At 44.4% G+C, this 24512-nt stretch overlaps 2 protein-coding genes across 2 annotated transcripts in view; one reads left to right on the top strand and one right to left on the bottom strand.

The window, feature by feature from the left end:
- The first annotated feature begins 33 nt into the window (after positions 1 to 33).
- Positions 34 to 19386, top strand: MRPS18C (mitochondrial ribosomal protein S18C). The gene is made up of 6 exons (XM_077476420.1): positions 34 to 193; positions 5222 to 5268; positions 6838 to 6924; positions 9337 to 9394; positions 19110 to 19169; positions 19277 to 19386. The coding sequence occupies exons 1-6, from the start codon at positions 103 to 105 to the stop codon at positions 19339 to 19341; spliced, it is 408 nt and encodes a 135-aa protein (XP_077332546.1). The 5' UTR covers positions 34 to 102; the 3' UTR covers positions 19342 to 19386.
- Positions 19387 to 19476: 90 nt separating this feature from the next.
- Positions 19477 to 24512, bottom strand: part of ABRAXAS1 (abraxas 1, BRCA1 A complex subunit) — a 45719-nt gene continuing 40683 nt past the window's right edge. The window contains exon 9 of the mRNA XM_077476419.1: positions 19477 to 20435. Coding sequence (XP_077332545.1) covers positions 20038 to 20435 — 398 coding nt within the window. The 3' untranslated portion in view covers positions 19477 to 20037. The remainder of the gene's footprint in view (positions 20436 to 24512) is intronic.

Raw genomic sequence — 24512 nt, 5'->3', positions numbered from 1 at the left:
AGTGCACGGTGCGATGTTGTGAGTCGGAGCAGTGCACTGACCGGACGTAGTGTGCTGCGTTTCCGCTCCCCCTGCAGGTCACAGAACAGGCTGTGCAGGAAGATGCTGGTGTTGAGGTTATTGCGGGGTGCTGTGAGGAGCAGAGCATGGTGCAGTCCTGTCACTCTGTACAGCACAGGGGCTGCCATCCCAGGTGAGTCTCCTCTATACACAATCACACTGAGTGTACACAGAGAGCTCTGTCTGCAAGCTAGATCCACACCTGACCCTTATGGTGCAATGTGATAAAGTGCAACTAAAGTGACAAATATAAAACTAGTGAGCAGGCAGCTCTTTATTGTATTTTCTACAATAACACAAACGTACCTGCCTGTTCACTATCTTCTGTAAATTGCACACTGAGCTTTGCAGGTTAGCGTGCGTCATAGCGATCGTTAGCGGCACACCTCAGTGCAGAATGAATGAATTCTTGTGTGTGTTGTGGGTAAAGTTGCCACATTATCCCTTTAAACCCAAACACATATGAATTACACAGGTTCTGAGGCTAATGCAGATAAGGCATCAAGTGAGTTTAATTACCACCCCTAATCAACAGAACCTGTGTAATTAATATGTGTTTAGGCTAGGTTCACACCGCTGCGATTCGGGAACGCTGCAAATCTACTGCGGGTTCCCGCATCGCATGTCTCCCGGCGGCAGTTCACACTGCCCTATGAGAACTGCTGGGAGTGTCAGTTAAAAGTTAATGACACCCCCAAATCATATCGCAGTGCAATCTGCAAATTCGGACAGGAATTGGATTGCATGGTGTGAACACCCATGCGATCCGATTCTGCTGCGGACCAAAAAAGGGTCCCGTACGAGTTTGGTCCGAATGCAATGCGAATTCAGCCATACTATCTGTATGGCTGAAATCGCATCGCACAGAGATCGCATGTGGTTTGCAGTGCGGTGCAAATCGCATCCGATCTCGGACATCGCAGCAGTGTGAACCTAGCCTTAAAGGGATGAGGTGGCAACCCTAGTTGTGGGAGTTCCCCTGGCCACCAATCGTGGGCTGAGCTGAGGCATGTTCAGATTCTTATCCGCATCCACCTAAGCAATGTTGCCAGGGAGCTGTCCTTGGCCAATCATAAGTCACTGAAGCTTACAGGCCCCTTGTATATGTGCAGCAATGGGGTGGGGAATGTGTCCGCTGCTTATGATTGGCCAAGGACAGTGACCGCTTTCTGGTGGGTTCAGACTACACACAGAGCACAGGCTCTGTGAAATGTGTGACAAAGCAGTAAATGTGTGAGGAACTTCACAAAGTAGGTTTACAAAGTTCAAGTTCTTTCAGATTAAAGTGGGAGTAAACTCCCATCTCTGACCTATAGTTGAGTCTATAATAAGGCTTACCTATAGGTACTGTAAATATCTCCTAAACATGCATTGCTTAGGAGATATTTACCATGCATGCAACCGGTGATGTCACCGGTGCATGCTCTCTGAAGGAACGATTATCCGGGTCATTCCTTCAGAGCAAATGATGGCTACAGTGCGCATGCGTGGGAGTGACGCAGAGCTGCACGATTTTGGATAAAATGAGAATCACAATTTTTTTTTGCTTAGAATACACATCACGGTTCAGTACACCTTTCACAATAGATTTATTTTAATTTTCTCTTTGGATAACAGCATAATATGTTGTAGAGCTGCACGATTAATCACTGAGAATAAAAATTGCAATATTTTTTTTCATTCCCGATCAAAACAGCATTTCACAATTCTTTCTAACAAGTGCAGAGAGTTCTCATGGCTGGGAAAAAAAAAGGTTTATCATAATAAGTTGAGACATGGGGGTTATTTACGAAAGGCAAATCCACTTTGCACAGCAAGTGCACTTGGAAGTGCAGTCACTCTAAATCTAAGGGGTAGATCTGAAATGAGTGGAAGCTCTGCTGATTTTATCATCCAATCATGTGCAAGCTAAAATGCTGTTTTTTTATTTTCCTTGCATGTCCCCCTCTGATTTACAGAGACTTTACTTCCAAGTACACTTTCAGTGCAAAGTGGATTTTCCTTTAGTAAATAACCCCCAATGTATCTTTTCGTTCTTTTATCAAAGGAAAGAACACCGGGGTGTAAATGAAGGAAGATTAACCATTTAAAGACCAAACCTTTTCTGACATTTGTTGCTTACAAATAAAAATCATTATTTTCTGCTAGAAAATTACTTGGAACACACAAACATGATTATATATTTCACACATTTTTTTTTTAGCAGAGACCCTAGAGAATAAGATGGTGGCTGTTGCAATATTTTATGTCACACCATATTTGCTCATCGTTTTTTCGAACTCAATTTTTTAAGGAAAAATACACTTTATGTATTATGCAATTATGTATTCAAAACAAAATAGTAAAGTTAGCCCAATTTTTTTGTATGATGTGAAAGAAGATGTTACACTGCGAGAATCGTGATCTTTATTTTAAACAAAAAAATTGTGATTCTCATTTTAGCCAGAATCATGCAGCTCCAATATGTTCCTTATTGGTGATCTGTATATGACTGAAGAAATTGTACCACTACTTTTAGTTTGTTTGTATTGAAAGCTTGAATAAACTTTATCTTCAAAAAGATCATGATTCTTTCACAATTCTCGCAGGGTAACATCATCTTTCACAGTCTACAAAAAATTGGGCTAACTTTACTGTTTATTTTTTTTCTTTGAAGTGTATTTTTACCCCAAAAATTGCATCTGAAAGATTGCTGCGCCATTTTATTCTCTAGGGCCGTGATGGCGAACCTTGGCACCCCAGATGTTTTGGAACTACATTTCCCATGATGCTCATGCACTCTGCAGTGTAGTAGAGCATCATGGGAAATGTAGTTCCAAAACATCTGGGGTGCCAAGGTTCGCCATCACTGCTCTAGGGTCTCTACTAAATATATAATGTTTGGGGTTCTAAGTTATTTTCTAGCAAAGAATACTGATTTTTAACTTGGAATTAACAAGTATCAAAAAGGGTTTTAGACTGACCTCACTTACAGACTGAAATTCATCCCTTTGATCCCTAAAAGAAGTAAAAGATACTTTGTATATTTTCTCTTCTCTATCTATCTTCTTAGTGCTGAGGAATGTTGATAAACATTTGTGTTTTTTTTTTTTTGACAGTTCGGCTCTGCAGTGTTTACATAGAACCTCGGAAATGGCCAATTAGGATCGGGAGGGAGGGGGTTGAATCATTATTATTATTCAGGATTTATATAGCGCCAGAAATTTACGCAGCGCTTTACAATATAAAAAGGAGACAATACAGTTACAATAAAATACAAGAGGATTAAGAGGGTCCTGCTCAGAGAAGCTTACAATCTAATAGGGTGGGGCAGGTGGTACAATCATGATCGTGATGTTTTTTTTTTTAACGATTAATCAGCTCTAGAGGGATGTCACAGAGCTAAAGCCCGTGAACCCAAAAGGAGGACCGGGTGAAGACGGAAGTGCCTTCCGTGGTGACAGCGCGGCGCTGGGAGGCTTCGTTCTCAGGTAAGTTTCACATAATGTGTTGGTATGCGATGCATACCATCACATTATGACATTACCTTTCAGGTTAAAAAAAACAGCCAGCAGTTTACTACTGCTTTAATGGGAGCAGCTAGAAACAACTATAATACAATGGGAAAATGAATATATGATTTTTAATTTTGATTGTAGGGGTACTTCAAGCCCAACAAGGTGTATGCCACTTCGTAGACTTGTTTCTTTTATTTACAGCTGTTGCTGTACTCCTGGCTCTCTTGACAGGTGAGATGTGGCTGCTGTGCGACTTCCAGAATCTACTTTCTTCCATTCACTTTTATTCTGTCTATTCACAGAATTCTTTGAATATTGTGAATTCACATAATACAAAGTGATCCATGACTAGGCAAGAGGAGGGGTGGACAGAGCAGCTGCAAATGACTGCAGCTGTAGGTTTGGAGCGCAGAAGGTCCAGTTGGAGCACCAGGGCTATAAGAATATCTGAACTGTAAGTGTAAATAGTAAAAGAGATCACTCCACAACGTGGTATACACCTTGTTGTATTTAACCCTATATAAGCCAGCATATTTTAAATTGCTGCAATTCCTGGAGTTCTTCTTTGATGCATTTGGATGGCACTAATGCATGTTACATACCTTTTTATTTATGTAGGGTATTTATATAGCACCAACAATTTACACAACACTTTACATATATACAGTTTACATTCACATCCCTCTCTGCCCTCAAGAGGTTTGCATTCTAAGGGCTGATTTAGACAGGAGCCAACTAACCACCTACCAGCATGTCTTTGAAGTGCAGGGAGGGCAACAGAAGTGTAAAGGAGGCCTAAAAGAGTGTCTTAGTATCAGGTGTCAGGGATGTTCAATTTCTATTGCCCGATGCCCAGGACAGTTTTTTGTTTATACTTAGCCCCTGCAAGCAGCAGGGTTTAGAGCCGACTGTTGTCCTTCTTTTAAAAGCCATCTGAGTGGCTAACTAGCTGCTGGATGGCTTTTACAAGCAGCAGGAGGGGCCTCCGACCCTCTTGTCTTCCTGCCACCCTCCATGGGCTGTCCTGTCCCACCAGGACACCCGATCACCCAGCCGACGCTTCCGCCAGCTGATCATAGAGGTAGACAAAGACCGGAACTTCACTGTCCACCTCTATGATATAGGAAACAGGAACCGATGAGCATATATCCCTTCCGGTTTCCCTGGCACCATTTTTTTTTACAATGGAAACCATTTGATCACACTGATCTTGGTGTGATCACATGCTTTTAATGGCAGAGGGGGATCTGGGATCTTATCTATACCAGTAGATTGGGACCCCGATTTAGTCCCTTGGACAAGTCGTTTAAAAAAAAAAAAAAAACTTTCCACACCCCTGGGTGTGTACCAGTGTATGTCGAAGCCCCACCTGATGTCACATGGACATCATCAGAAGTAAACAAGTTTGCTTTCATAGAGGAGAAATTATGAAGTGCTGTTTGACTTGCCTTTAAATAGGTACCTGTTTAATGTGGTCAGTTTTAAGTTACACTTTGAATATTGTTGATATGTGCATTGCCTATTTCAGTAGTACAGCAGTAATAGATCTGTGCACTGATACAGTATGGGCAACCTTAGCACTAAGGTGTTAAATAACTTCCTTGCTCATATAACAAGAAACCTTGGAATGGAATTTTATAACTCTTTTTAATTTGTCTTTATAGTAACTCCAGACAACAGCCACAGTTCACAAAATAATAATGATAATAGGGTAAGTATTAAAGATAATCCATCACAAAGACTGTAAAGCAGTGGTGGTTATTATTGAAAGTTGACCTTAACTCTCTCAATAAAATTAACTGTGTTTAGTCTTTATGCTGCTAGAATTTGTAAATTGATATGGAGTTTTATTATATTTATCTGTTTTAAATTTTTAAATTTCTTCAGTTGCTTCCTGGTTTCTGGCCTAGCCCAAAACTATGTCAAACATCCCAGGAGTCCTCATGGGCATTTTTTTTTCTTTCATAAAGAGGGGATTTCTTGAGAACATCATCCAGGCTGCATACCTGAGCTAAGGGCAGATGGATTTCAAGACGTAAATGCTACATGAATCATCTGCCCTTACTCAAAATGTCAGTGACCAGAAATGCTAGTGGGGTGTTTTTGGAGACATGGATGGATTGGAGCGTTTGCTTTAAATATTAAAAATGAATCAAATAGCGTTTTTGGTGCTCAGATGCAGTTTAGTTCCACTTTAAATCAAAAGACTGTAAGATGAAGGTCTTTTTCATTTGCAAAGATGTTTATTAAGTATTTCAAAGAAGTACAAAAGCTATTGTGAAAACATGGCAAGAGAGGAATACAAGTCCATCTCCCGAAACATTTTAGCATATAAAGGCATAGTGAACAAAATGGAAACGTAGTTATATAATCATTGAATACCACAATCTGTAATTCAATCTGCAATAAGTACTTCTTCAGGAGAATACAACCCAAGCAAGTATCTTCTACGCCTCACCATTGAAAACTCAGCTATGGAGATGTTATAGCATGAAACCAACAAATCAACCCTATGTCAGCCCTGGCCCCCTCTCTTGAAAAGGAAAAATATATATTTTAGAAATGTGCTCAGCATGCTATCAAAATTACTGCATAAGTATTTAATTGAAGTGGACGAGGTTGAGTTGCTAGTGTGTTTTAAATTGGCTAGAAAATGTGCTATGGGAAAGTATCGAAACACTTCAATATAGGTCAGTTCAACCACTTGGTGCCCACGCTATAGCCTAAAGACAGCTACAGCGCAGGCTTAAAATTCCGGGAGGGTGTACATGGACGTCGCGCATAGCCGGCACGCTCTGTGATCTGAGTCTTTGAGACTCGGCTGATCACTGATCGAGGTAAAGGGTCAACTTGCACGGCATTCACGCAATCTGCTGTGGGTGTCAATGTTAAATGGGCGACACAACGAAAACAGCTTGTAAAATGCAGTGCAATTGCATGAATTGGACCACCTGGGTGTAAACAGTCATGCTATACGATTCCTGTAGGACAAAAGAAAAGGGTCCTGTACCATTTTGGTACAGTTTGAGCCATACAAAAATGAATGAGCTCAAATCGCACTGCAAAGAATCCTATATGATTCGAACAGGAATGGGATGTGGTTCCTGTCCGAATCACATGCGGGTTCTCGCACCAGTGTGAACTTATGCTGAGTCTCGGTTTCTTATCTTGCATTTTATTGTACTGAATTTGGTATGGCAGAAACATTCACAATGTAGAAAATAAATATTGATTAAATAGCAGCCACAAATGAATGTCTCCTTCTTTTTTTTATCTGTAGCTGCTGGAGGCAATGGAAAATCCTTTCAAAGAGCCCCCCAAAAAATGCATTTTGTGTGATGTGCCAATAGACTATAAGAATGTACAGGTATGTGTTGTTGTGTGTTTTTTTTTATTTATTTTTTTTCAGAATATTTTGTACATTACAATGTTTAAGGGGCACATAAAGATCACTGGTTTTAACCTACTTTGATTTCAATTAATTTGATGCCACAGCTTCCTTGCTGCCACAAGACCGTTTAAAAGTTCATCTCAGTAAATATTCATTTTTTTGGCAGACAAGTAAAAGGTGAGACAAAATAAGTCATATTTGAGTAAGCCAATTTGGAACTTCAGCAGTGATATCTCTTTCATATCCACATTGGAGTTTTCCCACGCTGCTGCTGTGGCATTTCCCATAATCTAAAACAAATGAAAAAAATTAGCAGAGAGCATAAATGCCTCTTATAATGGTATGTGTACCTGGGCAGGCTTGGGAACCTGAGCCAAGGTTTTTAATAAAATATATTTTATGTAGATCTCCTGTTCTAGTTGTTAGGTCTGACTGCAGATGAATTTTGCTTTAGACTCCGTTCACATATGTTGCGGCTCACAGCCAGTGGTGTATGTAGGTTTTGTGCTGCCCTAGACCTGACTAAACTCATGTACCCCCTAATATAAATATGACACACCCCTTCCTGTTGAAGACCCGTCCTGTCATCTGTAAACCACACCCCTTTCTCTTTGAGCTCCACCTCTTCCTCCCTGTACAGTAAAAGTGGTTACCAAGTTCCTGCTTGTATATCAGTGCAGCTTATCAGTGGCCATCAGTGTCATTGGATTAATAAGATTACTCCTATCTTGTAAGATATTTGTGTTTGCTGCCACTTATTTGTATGACTAGGAAGTCCCTAGTCATTATACAAATAAGTGAAATAATCAGTGGCAGCAAACACAAGTCCAAATATCTTATAAGATAGTACAAGGAGACAAGAATCGGGAAGGATGTTTAAATAATTGAAAATATTTATATTGAAATGAGGCCATACCTGACTGGAGGCTTACCTCCTCTCTTCTCTGCACTATTGAAATAGAGCCCGGACCAGGAGGAAGCTGCATAATGTAAAGTCCTCCAAAGGATGCCATGGAGGAGGGTAGGTGGAGCATGCAGTGCCAGACTGCCAGTGCTGCGCTTAGTATTGGTGGCCTCTGCCAGACTAGTTGTATTATGTGCGGCCAGGGGCCGCTGGTCTGTTCTCACCCGGCCGGTATTATCATAGTGGCAGGCAGTAGTGTGGCTGCTTTGCCCCCAGTCCACTCCATAAGACTGGCGCTAAGCAAGCCGGTGGGGTCTCTTCATACGGTAGGCTGGGGTGGCTTTTTTGCTGCCCCCTGCAAAGTGCCGTCCTAGGCTTGGGCCTTGGCGGCTTAGGCCAAGATACAGTGCTGTTCACAGCATGGGGTCTGGTGCATCCCTGTACACAGATTCAGGTGTGATTCGCGTCTGAATATTTTCCTGAATTCACACCTGAATCAGACTAGAAGACTCACAGAACCCTTCTTCAATGGGGACTGCAGCCATCCACCTGAAGCTGTGTGAACCAGCTCCATTGAGAGCCGGTCACACCTTGCTGTCAAGCGAATTGGATGTGGGCAAACCCTTCGCATATGTGTGAACCCGGCCTTAAAGTAGTTTAGTCTAAAACTAACTACCTCTAAATCTACCGGCAGCCACATTCTAAGACTAATCTATCTAACCCTGTAAAGCAAAAATTGATGTAAAATACAAACCATTTCTGAAGCTGATCCAGTTTGGTCTCCAGCAGCGGATGCTGTGTGGAAGTAACAGTTGGGAATTGACAACACCCAAAGACTTACTATAGGGCTGACATTTTTGGCTGCCTCTTCTGCACACTTACACAAGCCACCGCTGACAGCTCAGCATGGGACCAGACCAGAGCGGCTTCGGAAAAGGTATGTATAACGATTTCGTCTTTACAGGGCTAGATATGTTAGTCCTAGAATGTGGCTGCAGTAGATTTAGCGTTAGTTTTAGGCTGAACAACTTCTACTTTAAGCACTTTAGGTTGATTTACAGAGCTTAGTTTGCTGTGGTTATTTTAAACCCTCCCCCCCGCTTAGTTTGGATGAAAATTTTTGGTTTGCAAAAATCACACAGTTACGGTTGTACAATCAAAGAAAAGTACACTACTCCAAGCGCTTCCTCATATGCTAGGGGGATCAGGTGCTGGCTTGTAGTCCCTCACTTATCCACAAATAGCTCAGTATAATCCAAATGAAAAGTCGCACACAGATGATGTCTTCACAGGCAAACCCTTAATCGACAAGCTTCATCAAGTCATTTGGATTATTTAGATGAGTTGAGGCTATTTACTCTTAGCACTTCAAATGTAAATACTATATACGTAATATAGAATCACTAGGATGACTTTGTCAGTTTGAGTCTTATATTTTAACATAGAATTTAATTTACAATACCTTTTTCATCTTTCTTCAATAGCTGCTGTCCCAGTTTGTGTCACCACACACTGGTCGTATTTATGGGAGGCGTGTAACAGGTAATTATTTCACTGTAATGTTGCTCCTTTATTTTTTTATTTTTTTTTTTTTAACTAATTCTCAGAAGAAAGTCAGCAGGCTGGAGTATGAAGCTACTTTATAAAATGATTATGGATAACATTTATTGTGTGCTTAGATTTTTAAGTTAACAGTCTGAGCATAAGGGTAAAAAGCTTCTGCATGCAGATTCCCCCAATACTTGCTTAAGCCTCATTGGCTGAGAGTGAGTGGAGGCGGGACTGAGCCACGCTCCATACTTGGATTTCTTTGCACATTTTCCCTGAAAGGTTGCTAACTATTAGCAAATATTTGGTGATCCTGCCAGTCCCTTGCTTTCTTTTAGCATTCTGACCACACCCAGCATGGAAGCAGATCAGTGCTGGTGAGCATGGTCAGCATGGGTCCCTCACCTTATAGTTATAGGAACCCAGAGCTTGCCTGCAGTCCATTTTTCGGCTCTTAGCAGGAGCATCTGTGTGAGAACTACAGCTGTGAATTGCCCTCGCCCACACTCGGGAAAGACTTGTAAAGACCAGGATCCTTTTAAGAAGTCAAACGTTCTGTGACCAATAAGAACATTTTTAGAATTGCCTGGTGTGACTTAGTGAATGATTGTAACCTTAACCACTTCAGTACCGGCCATTTTTACATCCTTCCTGCCCTGCATTCAGCACTGTCCCACTTTGAATGACAATTTTGCGGTCATGTAACTGTACCCATATTACATTTATCATTTTTTTTTTTTCACACAAATAGTTTTCTTTTGATGGTATTTACTGCTGTTTTTTTTTTTTTTTTGCCAAGTATATTAAACAAAAAAAAAAAAGACTGAAAAAATGTATTTTTCGTTTTTTTATAAAAGCTTTCAAGTCTTTCTTCATAAATTTAGGCCTAACTGTATCCCGTTCCATTTCTTTGGTGAAAAAACAGATTTTTAAATACAGCTTACCTGTAAAATCCTTTTCTTTGAATGCATCATGGGACATTGAGAAGTTATTCTTTATCATACATCACGGGACACAGAGAAGTTATTCATGACTATCTGGGATGTCCTAAAGCAATGCACCTGAGGGCAGGGATACACAGCTTAGACAAGTCCCAACTGTCCTTTGGCCCTGTAAGGCCGTCTGCAACATGCTATGACCAAAGATTTTCTCTTCTCCAGACCTGACATCCACCTGATAAAATCTGGTGAATGTGTGAACTAAAGACCAAGCGGCTGCCCCGCAGACCTGAGCCAAAGACACCGGTCGATGCACTGCCCATGAAGCACTAACCGCTCTAGTGGAATGTGCTTTTAAGTCTTTCGGTGGAATCCTATGCCTCAACTCTCAACTATGCCTGAATGATAGTTTGGCGAACCCACCTTGAGATAGTTGAAGTCGTAGCTGCCTGTCCTTTCTTAGGACCCTCAGGCAGAATAAATAGAGAGTCCGTTTTCCTGAAAGGGGCTGACACCCTTAAGTAGACTTTAATAGCCCTTACTACATCCAGAGAGTGGAGTAACTTTTCTTCCTTAGACCTGGGAATTGGGAAAAAAGGAAGGCAGAATGATATCCTGATTCAAATGAAAATTGGAAACTACTTGGCAAAAACTTCAGACGAGGGAGCAAGACTGCCCTGTCCTGGTACAGAATTAAGTAAGGTTCTCTGCTTGAAAGAGTGGTTGGCTCCGACACTCTTCTGGCCGAAGTTATGGCCACCAAGAAGACTAATTTCCTGGTCAATAAGACCAAAGGATTCTGCTTAATAGGCTCAAAGGGAAGCTACTGAAGGACTGACAGTACCAAATTCAAGTCCCAGGGGCATAAGGGGGGCTTAATCGGTGATCTTGGGTGCATCACCCCCTTAACAAAAGGTACGCACCAAGGAATGGGCTGCAATCGGTCTTTGGAAAAAGACAGCTAAGGCCGAAATCTGACCTTTAATTGTGCCCAAGGCCAATCTTAAGCATACCCCTGCCTGAAGGAAAGCAAGGATCTTTCCAATTGTATACTTGCGAGGGTTCCAACCTTTCCCTTCGCACCAGGAAATGTACGATTTCCAAACCCTGTAGTAAATGGCCCTGGAAACCGGCTTCCTAGCATTTATCAAAGTGGACAAGGCTGCACCTCTAACCCCACGGTCCTTTGACACCCTGGCTTCAATAGCCAGGCCATCAAATTCAGCGACCGTAAAGCAGGATGGAATATTGGTCCTTAGGACAATAGATCCGGCCGTAACGGAAGGTGCAATGGATCCCCTACTGCTAATTTCACAATCTCCGTGTACCAGGACCTCCTGGGTCAGGCTGGGGCCACCAGGATCACTGGTCTTGGTTCCTCTTTTATCCTGCGCAGCAGATGCGGCAGGATCTGAATTTGGAGGAAAGGCATACAGCAGGGAATACTGGTGCCAAGGAGACACCAATGAGTCTGTCCTGACTGCAAGAGGACCGCTGGTTCTGGACACAAACCTGTCCAGCTTGTCATTGAACCTGGATGCTAGAAGATCCACATCCGGGGTCCCCCAATGCTGACAAATCTGGAAAAAGACGGGATGAAGGGACCATTCCCCTGGCAACCTCTTTTGGCGACTTAAATAGTCTGCCTTCCAGTTGTCTACCCCTGCTTTGAATACCGCCGACAGAAATGGCACATGCCTCTCTGCCCATCTTAATATGCGATCCACCTCTTTCTGAGCCGCTACTCTCCTGGTGCCCCCTTGATGGTTGATATAAGCGACCACTGTAGAATTGTCGGTTTGAACCCGGACTGGAAGACCCTGCAGCTTGGTCGTCCAGGAATGCAGAGCTAGTCGAGCTGCCCGAATCTCCAAGAGCTTGATGGGCAAGGCCCTCTCTGCTCGAGACCATTGACCTTGGACTGACGCTTCCCCCAGAACTGCTCCCCAGCCCAGATGGCTGGCGTCCGTGGTCACATCTTTCCAGGCCACTGGTGGAAAGGATTTTCCGACCTTAAAATTGCTGGTTTTTGACCACCAAGTTAGGCTCCGTAGAGTCTGTTGGGACAGGACCATAGGATGATCCAAAGTTAGAGTGGTTTTGTTCCAGGCCTTTAAAATGTTGCTCTGGAACAACCTGGAGTGGAATTGAGCATAAGGAACTGCACTGAAAGATGCAACCATTTTGCCCAATAGCCTCATGCAAAGGCAAACAGATGGTTTTTCCTCTTTTCATCCTCTGGACGAGCTCCACTATGGAGTTGATCCTTACAGGAGGTAGAAACACCTTTTCTTGGATAGTGTCCAAGTTTAGGCCAAAGTACATTAATACTTGAGTAGGGTGAAGGTTTGATTTGTTTATATTCAGAATCCAGCCTAGGTGTTGCAAAATTTGTACGGCCTTTAAGATGTTTTGGACCAGGACGGGACGAGATTGATCCTTCAAAAGATCGTCCAGATATCCTACCACTGCAATTCCCTGGGATCTTAGGACTGCCAAACCAGGGGCCAGAATCTTTGTGAAGACCCGAGGAGCTATGGCTAAACCGAACGGCAAAGCGACAAATTTAAAATGTCGCTCTTCTACCGCGAAACTGTGAAACCGTTGATGCGGCATGGAGATGGGCACATGAAGGTATGCATCCTTGATATCTATGGATGCCAAGTAACCCCTTTTCTTTAGGGAGTTTACCACTGAATGAGTTGATTCCATGCGGAAACTTCTAACACTTAGAAATAGATTGAGGCATTTGAGGTCCAAAATGGGCCTTACCTCCCCATTCGGTTTCGCTACGGTGAACAGGTTTGAGTAAAACCCTTTGAACCTTTCCCCGTGTGGGACCTCGATGATTACTCCCTGCTTTTGCAAATGCTCTAAGGCCAGGAGCAGACATTTCCTTTTCTCTGGTTCCGCTGGAACCCTTGAGCTCAAGAACCGAGTTGGAGGGAACTCCCGTAACTCGATCTTGTAACCTGATGTTATGATGGAAATGCCCCACTTGTCCTGAACCTGTTTTTTCAAAGCATCCAATAACAGTCAAAGTCTTCCCCCCACCCTTAAGAGCGGGGGCGCCCCTTCACAGGGCAGACTTAGAACTGGGCTTGTTTGACCTTTTGAGTGCAGGGTTTTTTCTGACCCTGCGGTTTTTTAAAACCGGAATGAAGAACTAGGTCCTAGAGCACGGGGAATGTTAAAGGAGGGTCGCTTATTCTTCCTATAAACAGGGAGCAATGCGCTTTTCCCAGCTGAGATCTTTTGGATATACTTATCAAGATCTTCGCCAAACAGGCATTCACCATGAAAAGGAAAAGCTGCAAGAAGCTTTTTGCTTGGTGTTTCAGCTGACCAGTTTTTTAGCCACAACACCCTGCGCATATGTACAGACAGAAGTGCACAACGAGACATCTGTCGGATTGCATCTTTTAATGCGTCTACTGCAAAGCACAAAGTGCGAGGGAGCGCCGATAATTCTTCGGTAGCTTCTCCTTGACAAGGTAGGTTCCTGACCAATTTTTTTAATACTATCCTTTAAGGACTGGCAAATGCCAATAGCCGCTATCGCAGGCTGAACAGCTGAACCAGCTACTGTAAAGGAGGCCTTTAGCAAAGTTTCTAGCTTTTTATCAGCCGAATCCTTAAATACCTGGGTGTTATCCACCGGGCAGGTCAAATTCTTATTTACTGAAGAAATGGCGGCATCCACGAGAGGTGTACCCTACTTCTTGAATTTCTCCTCTATAGGATACAGGAGGGGAAACCTTTTAGGAGGTAAATATATCCTGTCAGGATGATTCCAATCTGCATACATCACCTGTTGCCTATTAACGGATGTACAGGAAATGCCTAAGAACCCTGCTGAGGTCGAAGAGAACCCAAAGTAGAACAGGAGGGTCCATTTTCCTGGACTGTGGGTAATTTTAAACCCAGCTCGAACCATCTCTGTCAGGCCGCGTACACACGGGCGGACTGTCTGCCCAACTTAGTCCGCCGAAACACATTTGAGCGGACAGTCCGCTCGTGTGTGGGCTTCAGCGGACTTTTTCAGCGGACAGTCTGACAAACAAAGTCTTACGGAATTTCCGTAAGATTGTCCGTTCAAACTTGGTTTGAGCGGACAGTCCGCCCGTGTGTGTGCCAGTCCGCTGTACTTTCGAAATGAGCGGACTTTTCCCGCCCAGAGAAGTCTGCTCATTTCGAGCGGGTATCCAGGTAGGCGGAGCACGCGACGGAGACGTCGCGGGCCCCGCCGCCTGGTATGGACTTAAAGGGGAACCCCAACGCCGAAAAAAATCGGCGTGGGGGTGCCCCCCCAAGTCCACAACAGACCCTTGTCCGAGCACGCTACCCGGCCGGCCAGGAAAGGGGGGCGAGCGAGCGCTCCCCCCTCCTGAGCCGTACCAGGCCGCGTGCCCTCAACATGGGGGGTGCCTTGGGAAGGGGGGGGCCGCGCGGCCCCCCCACCCCAAAGCACCCTGTCCCCATGTTGATGAGGACAAGGGCCTCTTCCCGACAACCCTGGCCGTTGGTTGTCGGGGTCTGCGGGCGGGGGGCTTATCGGAATCCGGGAGCCCCCTTTAATAAGGGGGCCCCCGGATACCGGCCCCCCACCCTATGTGAATGAGTATGGGGTACAATGTACCCCTACCCACTTATATAGTGACAATGGGGCGGTGTCACATGGTATATGTCACATGGGTTGGTGTCACATGGTGACCCCGCCCCCTTACAATGTCATAGTCCCCATGTGACATCAACCCATGTGACCAACCCATGTGACACCGCCCCATTGTCACTATATAAGTGGCCGCACAGCGCGGCTCTGGCATTCCGGCCGGAGAGATCGTCGAGGCAACATCTCCTGGAGAAGAAGAAGAAGAAGAAGAACGGAAGGCGGCGGCGGCGGCGGCGGCGACAGAAGCCCGGGCCACCGCCTGTAAAAGAGCTATAAGAAGGCGCGGTGGCCCGGCAGAAGAACCGAAGAGGGGGACAAGACCCCCGAAGTCGGGAGAAGAGGCCGGCGGCGGGGAGGAAGAAAGCCGGACTCCTCCGCTAGCAAAAGAGCTACAAGAAGATAGCGGAGGAGTCCGGCGAGAAGACCCCCGGAGCTGTGCAATAAAATATTTTATCTCGTGTGTTGTGTTTTTTTTTGGTACTTTTATTTTACAGGTGAATGGGTAGGGGTATATTGTACCCCATACTCATTCACATAGGGTGGGGGCCGGTATCCGGGGGCCCCCTTATTAAAGGGGGCTCCCGGATTCCGATAAGCCCCCCGCCCGCAGACCCCGACAACCAACGGCCAGGGTTGTCGGGAAGAGGCCCTTGTCCTCATCAACATGGGGACAAGGTGCTTTGGGGTGGGGGGGCCGCGCGGCCCCCCCCCTTCCCCAAGGCACCCCCCATGTTAAGGGCACGCGGCCTGGTACGGCTCAGGAGGGGGGAGCGCTCGCCCCCCTTTCCTGGCCGGCCGGGTAGCGTGCTCGGACAAGGGTCTGTTGTGGACTTGGGGGGGCACCCCCACGCCGATTTTTTTTCGGCGTTGGGGTTCCCCTTTAAGTCCATTCCAGGCGGCGGGGCCAGCGACGTCTCCGCGGGCCCCGCCTACCTGGAGACGCGCTCGAAATGAGCAGACTTTCCTCCGCGTGTGTGGGCGAGTCCGTTCATTTCAAAAGTAGAGCGGATTGTATGGCGGACTTAGTCCGCCGTATTAGTCCGCTCAAAAAGTGACGTGTGTGGGCAAGTCCGTTCATTCAAAAGTTTGGACGGACTGTCTGTCGGATTGTCTGACGAACTTAGTTGGCCAGACAATCCGCCCGTGTGTACGCGGCCTCAGAGAATGGACAAATAATTTTGGGGAATGGGAAGCTGAAAATTGCTCGTCCGAGCTAGACTCTCCCGTTGAAGAGTCCTCAGCTTCTCCTTCTTCCCGATCCTTTGTGACCAGATTCTCCTCCCACTCCAGGTCTGGGTCCCCAGGCCCTGCCTGGTTATTAGAATCCTGATGCTCAGATGACTCACCATCATGATCAGGTTCTGGAGACGGAGATCTGTTACTTTCTCCCTGCTTGTGTTACCGAGGCAATCATACCCTCTATTTTACCTTCAAGGTCAGATAATGCGGATGCCAAATCATCTTTAGTAACATACGCTGAGGCAGGGACACCAGTTGTTGCCACAATGCCTGACAAATGCAATGGCTCAGCCAAGCCATAAGCCGCAGGACCTTCAGGGGAAGCGGGATAATATCCATAAGAGTTTGATCTCCTGCTTTTAAAGGAGTTACTCTTAACCCTGTATTGGTCTTGCTCCCTGTTCCTCTTTTCCTGGAAGACATTGCTTACAAGTATGGGAGGACAGCACTCCCTCTGAGCTTTTAACTGTAACCCAGTATACAGCAGCTATTACAGTTTAAACACTGTCCCCGTTAACCTGATGCAACTGTGTCCAAAAACCTGTAGACTCACGTGCCCCACAAGCTCTATGCTTCCATGCACATACCAGGTGAACTGACTCCTTTTATAGGCTTTCAAATGGCGTCATACGATACGCGCGGAAGGCGTGGTATCCGAACGTATAGTGGTGACAAAATACGTTGCATTCATGCCTCGAAACTGCCGATCGCACAAGGCGAAAATCACCTCAGCGGTGCACGCATACGACCGTACGGCCACAGCGCGCGCACGTTTGTATGGTACCGGCGTCTCCGCATGCACCAGCGTTTCATCGTTATAAAAAACACAGCATGGAGACATTCTGTAACAGAGGGGGAAATGCAGCAATCCCAGAGGGGAGTACTCACCAGTCCACGCTGCAGGGCCTGAAAACCAGGTCCAATCTTCACCCATCACAGCAGGCAGTGCCTCTGTGGACCTTCAAGGACCGGGTCCACACCCTTGGGCCTGTAAAGCACCCTTTGGGTTATCTTGGGCAAGAAAATGACCAGAATACCACTATCCAAGTGTCCAGCGCCTAAATAGGACACGTTACAAGCAAAACCTCGTTCTTGCACCGAGGCTCGGGTACCATTCTTTTAGCTTTGTGCTATTCGAACAGGTTAGATCACAACCTCCTCACTGGGACGCCCAATTGACGAAGAGCTTCACGTTCGTGACCATCACCTGAAGACACTGGCGAAAAACTGAGTTAACTCCCGTATGGGAGGGGTTATATGGGAGGAACCTTCTTGCTATTGGTTGCCAGTGTCCAATCACCTAGAGGTAGCGTATAACCCAGATAGTCATGAATAACTTCTTCTTATTTAGTCTATAGGAAAGTTAGTCCACAAACTATGGTGTATGTGTGTGTATATGATATAGATATAGATATATATATATATATATATATATATCTATATAATTTTTTTTCTGAAAGTTGATCAATCCTGATGGATCTCATTTCTTGAAGAAACAGGACAGTTCCAATACCCCACAAATTACCCATTTTATTTATTTATTTTTGGAAATACAGTCTAAGGTATTAAAAGGCATAGAAAGTTTTATTAAAAAAAAAAAAAAACTTTAAAAGTACATATATTCATCTGTACAGTACGTCGTCATAACAGGCATGAAGGTTATCAGGGACACTGGTGACAGTGTGTAAAAGTAAAAAAAAAGCTTTACTTTTTTTTTTTTTTTCCCCCCAAGACTCTGTCCAGAAGAATACAGTGTTACCGTAGAAACCTTGTACTACTCTGTGGAAGTGATCAGGTTTTTTTTTTTTTTCCCCCCACATACCGTATTTATCGGTGTATAACACGCACCCCAAGTTTAGGAGGGAAATTTAAACGAAAAAAACTTTTAGGAGGGAAGTTTAAGGGAAAAAAAACGTACATTGAAATGCCCATCAATGCAGCCTTGTCAGTGTCTTTGCCGTTTAAAAATGGCACCGCTGAGATATACAGAGCGGGTTTCCTGTGTATCTCGGCGCTCAGTAGTTCTCAGCCGTTCTTGGTGGCTTTTGGGTATTTTCGGCCACACTCGGCTGAACATACCTGGAAGTCGCAGAGAACGGCAGAAAGGGTTATTTTCAGCCGAGTGCGGCCGAAAATACCCAAAAGCCGTCAAGAACGGGCGAGAACTACCGAGTGCCGAGATACACAGGACATCCGCTCTGTATATCTCAGCGGTGCCATTTTTAAATGGCAAAGACACTGACAAGGCTGCATTGATGGGCATTTAAATGTACGTTTTTTTTCCCTTAAACTTGGGGTGTGTGTTATACTCCGATCCCCCGCTGTTTAACCCTTTCTGCTGTTCCCCGGCGACTTCCAGGTAAAAAGCGGGGTATCGGAGTATAACACGCCCCCCCCCCCCATTTCCCCCTGGTTTTTAGGGGGAAAAGTGCGATAAATATGGTAATTGCTTATACCAGTATTTTTACTGAATGATAGTGATTTATTCGGTGTGCATTGTGAATGGTCACAGCTAATCGTATGGGCTGAGATTAGCCATGTCTGTACCATGTGATCAATCACAGCTAGCAACACAATGAATGGCATTAATCAAAGCCATTAATTGTTTACTATTGTCATGTGATCTGCTGCAATTGGTCACAGCATCCTATGATGTCCACCCAGAACAGGGTGGGAAGTGGTTAAAACACAAAACTACCTCAGGCTCAACATCGAGGCCTGCACTTTGTAGATTGGGCCACGATACTGAGGTATTTCACATGGGTCAGTTTATACCACTATCTGCTCTCTAAATGTATTTATTGCTGGAAAGCATGTTTTTTGTGCTGTGATTTTATACATCTTTTTACTTTCTTTGTAGGGTTGTGTGGTAAAAAACAGAAAGCTATTGCAAAGGCAATTAAAAGAGCACATATTATGGGTAAGATTCCGTTTAAAAAAAAACCCCACATTCTAACTTTTTGGAATGGGGGTTGTACTTTTCCTCAACAGCATCAAAACTAAATGTAAATGTTTATTCTCTTCCAGGTTTTATGCCAGTTACATACAAGGACCCAGAATTTCTCAAAGACCCTAAGATTTGCAATATTTGAAATTCTTAAGTTTGTGTTTTGTTTAATAAAATGTTTTTCCATGGGCTTCTAGCTGTTTATTGCAAGTTTATACTACTGTGCTGCACCGAGTAACCATTTCTTTTAAGAGGCATAAAGTGAAGAAAATACTAAACAAAAGTTCTACCTTGTTTTATTTAATCAAAAATAAATCCTCACTTTTTTTTTTAATATATATACATAAGAACTTTAAAAGTTTATACAACAGAAAAGTTTCAACCATCCCCTTGTTTAAGAGCAGTGTCCCAAATATCTTTAATTCATTTGAAGCTGCCTGCAGCTCTACATTGTGTATTATACTTTTCCCCATCGATTGTTTTTCAAATACCTATTCTTAGGCCGGATGTATTTTGGGCACAGAAGCTAAATTTGTGTATTAACATTCCATTCCCAATGTACAGGTTACAAAAAAACTACAGGAAAAGGGATCTAAATTTTCTCAATGCAGAGGTGCATGTTTTTTTTTTAACAAGGTGCGTTTTTTCACTTGGTGACACTGACCTGAAACAAGCATTGTGTACAGCAGTTGACAGGACATCAGATATACACTTGTTTTGTGTCTGTGATGCACTAGTGGTAAATTAGTGCAGGCCTGCAGAGTGCATCTCCCCTAAACCCAGCCTAACAGGTTCTCTAAATACAATAGGGGAAAATATGTGAAATGTGTTAAAACCAACATTAAAATGTTGGCGATTGTGAAACTAAAGAGTCCATTGGTAAATGTTGTGAATCATCTTCTGTTTCTGTACCACTATTTAATATTCTATCATCATAGCGGTTGGCTTCACGTGTAGAAGCTCTTGTCCTTGAAAACAGTAAGCCAGTTCTCTTTTTCTGTGGTAGTCTTTTTCGCTTGCCAGCTTTCCTGAAGCTTACATCTGGCAGGTCACATTCTTCAATCATTAAGGTAAGTTTGTCCATCTCAGTGCTTTTATGGTAAGTTGTACAGTCGTGTGGTATTAGTTTCCCATTTAAAGTTAAGCAACACGACTGCAGGAGTGCAGAGTGAGGGAAGAAATGGCGCAAGGCTTGACACAGAACAGCATTTTCTTCTGGGGCTGTAGGATTTTCTTCATCTGAAAAAAAAATTATATTATTCAAAACTTGTTTAGGTGCCTTTTTTAAATACATAATACACACAAAAGTGATAGGTGGCACCTGGATTCTGAAATCTTCATGCAGCTATGTTCTTTACACCTGGTCAGTGCATATACATCTCTTCATTTTTCATTCATCATTTCCCCCCCCCCCCCCCCCCCCAGTTCCCAAGCAATATAGTCATGGGCAAAAATATTGGCACCCCCTGCAATTCTGTCAGATAATGTACCACTTTGCCCATAAAATTATTGCAATTAAAAAAATGTTTAGACATTCTCATATTTCTTTTGTTTGTATTGGTACAAAACAAAAAGCTAAATCTGTCTTTTCCCGCAAAACTCCAAAGACTAGACGAAATTGTCACTTTCTCAAAATTGTTAGAAATAAAATTGCATTTCAAGTTTGTGATGCTCCTGTTCCTGCATCAACATGTGCTGAGGCTATAGAAATCACACAGGCAACACGTGGAAATTTGACTCAATCCGCATGGACAAGAGAGAGAGCAGCAAAGAACTGTCAAGGGCTTGAGAACATAAATTGTTGGAATAGCATTGGCAATCTCAAGTCAAGCTGAAGCTCTGCTTGTTTGCCTCCCCCTCAACCAGAATTTCAGGCCATTCACAAAGCACAGTGCACATGCATAGTAGGGAACAGACTGAAGACGCACTGTCAGTTTTCATTAGCTGAGATGGCAGTGGCAGCACCCAAAGCATTCAAGGTCAGGTGAAGACACTGCTGGATTCATGGACAGGTACAGTGAGGGGAGGGGGGGGGGGGGAGGAAGAAGAGAGAGAGTATGACCCCTGCTGATTTTGTATGTTTTCCCACTGACAAAGAAATGATCAGTCTATAATTTCAATGGTAGATTTATTTTAACAGTGAGACAAAAACAATATCCAGAAAAACACATTTAAAGTTATAAATTATACGCCCATAACCATAATTAAGGATAAGGGTGGCAGATACATCATGGCCGTGGGACGTATACATGACCAACTTGTATCCTTCGTTTCTTATTATGCTCCAAACTCAGGACAGGTGGACTTTTTCAGCAAGATGTTACGGACATTGATGCCCAAGGTCCAGGGACAGGTGATTTTGGGGGGAGACAGAATTATGGATAAATCCAACCCTGATAGACCCACTCTCAAGAGACCGCCGACTGGGAGTAATAGGATGGCTAGGCTCTTACATCTCTATGATTTAATTGACGCTTGGAGGGAGTCCAATCCCACGACTAGAGATTATACGCATTTTTCGCAGGTACACCATACATATTCCAGGATAGACCTTATCCTGGTCCGCACACCTCTGTAGACCTCTGTAGACCTTATACTATCCACCCCCTGGTCGGATCAGTCTCCGATCAAGATGTCATTGACTGGATTGTGGTCCAAAGCTTCCCCGGCCCCGTGGCGTTTGAATTCTAGTCTGTTAAAAGACCCCGTTTTGTGCGCTGAAATAGACAAAGCATTGCAGCAGTTTTTTTGCGGGTAATAAATCCTCAGATACATCATCCGCGATTAATTGGGCAGCTCACAAGGCCACGATTAGGGGCATTTTGATACAAATAGGCTCTAGGCAAAAACGAGCACGCGACCATGCGATTCGGCAATTAGAAACCAAATTGGACCAGCTACTGCGGGAACAACATGCTCACCCGCTCTGCGACATTAGACATACGATTGACGATGTTAGACTGGAATTGAACTTAGCTCTGACGACTCAGGCTGAAAAACATATTGGCTGGACTAAACATAGGTACTATACAATGGGTGACAAACCGAATACTATGTTGGCCAGGAAACTGGTTCCCCGACCACATACGCCTACGTTACCTAAACTGAGGCTTTCTACGGGTCGCTCCACACAAAACCCTGAACTTATTCTGCAGGAATTTTACAAGTTCTATTCCAAGCTTTATGGCTCACAGACTGCGTACGATTCTCGTAAAGCTGATCTCGTTTTCCGTGATGTTCCGCTGCCTCAATTGACGCGAACTCACGCGGAATTCACGGAATTAGAGATTAAAATGGCGATTAAGTCACTCCACCCCTCGAAGGCACCGGGACCAGATGGCTTTCCAGGCCAATATTATAGGAAATTCCAGGATGTCCTGATTCCTCACCTGTGCTCTTATTTTAATGGGCTTCGGAGGGGAGGCAAGATACCCTTACATGAAAATGTGGCTTATCTTAGTGTCATTCCTAAGCCGGGCAAGGATCACGGGGACTGTGCGAATTACCGACCGATCTCCCTGATCAATACCGATCTAAAGATTTTAACGAAAGTCTTAGCATTTAGACTTAACACTTTTCTGCCAAACTATATCCACCCTGACCAGGCCGGCTTTGTCCCGCTTAGGCAGGCATCGGATCAGACCCGCAGGCTAATTAATCTTATATCAGCAGTGCAGTCGGACTGGGATGGTGGAGGCTCTAGACGGGGAATGCTGCTATCGTTGGATAGTCAGAAAGCGTTTGATTCCCTTTCTTGGGAATATTTATTTGCGGTCCTACGCAGATATGGTTTTGGTGAGCGCTTTTTGACTCTCCTCGGAACGCTTTATGACACACCTTCGGCATCGTTGATGCTGCGGGGATATTCCTCTGAGCCTCTACCGATTAGACGGGGTACGAGGCAGGGCTGCCCACTGTCCCCGCTCCTGTTTGTTCTTGCAATAGAGCCACTGGCCATTAGGATTAGGGAATGTCAGGATGTTCAGGGGATTAGGTGCGGAAACAGAGATCATAAATGCCTACTGTTTGCTGACGATCTCTTGCTCACGCTGACGTCACCAATTACTTCTCTCCCTAACCTATATGCGATTCTTCAACCCTTCTCCGAAATCTAGGGGTTAAGAGTTAATCAGTCCAAATCTAAAGCGCTCAATCTTTCCCTGTCGGAGGCCACACAGAAAGCTATAGAAAGCACATACCAATTTAAGTGGGAGTCGGAGGCACTGCCATATCTTGGTGTTAATCTGACCCCAACTATCCAGAAGTTATACAGGCAGAATTACCCCCCACTCTACAAGACACTGGCAGCGGACCTAGCTAAATGGCAGTTACACCCTCCATCGTGGTTCGGCAGACTGCACTCTATTAAAATGAATGTGTTACCTAGAATACTGTATCTGTTCCGTACCCTACCGGTGGCCATTCTCGTAGGGATCTACAACTGTTGCAAAATGACATTCTTAGGTTTATTTGGGGACACAAGAGGCCCAGGGTGAACAGGAGTACAATGTACACCCTAAGGAAGCAGGGGGGACTGGGCCTGCCGGATCTGCAGAAATATTACCATGCGGCTCAGCTGGCCCACCTTACCAGGTACCACTCACGCCACACATATGCTATTTGGATGGATATGGAATCTTATTCCTGTCGTCCCTCACAGGTTTCACAGCTATTATGGCTTCCAATGAAGGATAGACCGCTGATATTGTGTCCTACCCTGTCACTGGCTCTGGCTATATGGGACAGGCTGTCCAAAATATACAAATTCAGATCGCCACACAACCCGTTGGCGCCATTACTTAATAACAAAGAGTTCACCCCGGGCCTCTCTCCTCAACTGTTTAGTTGGTGGACAAATAAAGGGCTATTGCGCATTGCTGACCTATGTGACCGTAGGGGTATACTTTCTGAACAAGCTCTAACTGACAAATTTGATATGCCGTCCTCGGAGAAGTTTCGATGTGCCCAATTAAGGCATTTCGTGCAGAGTATGGTCCGTAGGGGAGACCTGGGTTCCCTGACTCCCATGGAGCAGTTGAGTATGCAATATGACAAAATAAGAGGCCATTTATCTGCCATCTACGCATTACTTAGGGGTCCAGGGAAGAAGTTGAGTTATATGGTCCAGTGGGAGCGGGACATTCAGGAATCTTTTGACTTAGATGACTGGTGCACGCTCTCTGAGACGGCATATCGCTCTCTCGCCAACACATCGGTGATCGAGGCTAATTACAAGGTATTGTTGCGGTGGTACATGGTCCCAGCCAGATTGGCCGCTTTTGTTCCGGGAGCTCCGTCCCATTGTTTTAGAGGATG

The sequence above is a fragment of the Lithobates pipiens genome, unplaced genomic scaffold, assembly GCF_037356315.1.
Source record: "Lithobates pipiens isolate NorthernLeopardFrog02 unplaced genomic scaffold, aLitPip1_a1.2 Scaffold_13, whole genome shotgun sequence".
NCBI lineage: Eukaryota > Metazoa > Chordata > Amphibia > Anura > Ranidae > Lithobates > Lithobates pipiens.
Note: the sequence above shows the minus strand (reverse complement) of the source record. Positions and strands in the feature narration are given on the sequence as shown.

Excerpts from the sequence above, each read along its gene's own strand:
- MRPS18C (XM_077476420.1), top strand. The coding sequence starts at position 103 with ATGCTGGTGTTGAGGTTATTGCGGGGTGCTGTGAGGAGCAGAGCATGG. Across the intron at positions 5,269-6,837 it reads AAAATAATAATGATAATAGG|CTGCTGGAGGCAATGGAAAA; the intron begins GTAAGTATTAAA and ends TTTTATCTGTAG. Across the intron at positions 9,395-19,109 it reads TTATGGGAGGCGTGTAACAG|GGTTGTGTGGTAAAAAACAG; the intron begins GTAATTATTTCA and ends CTTTCTTTGTAG.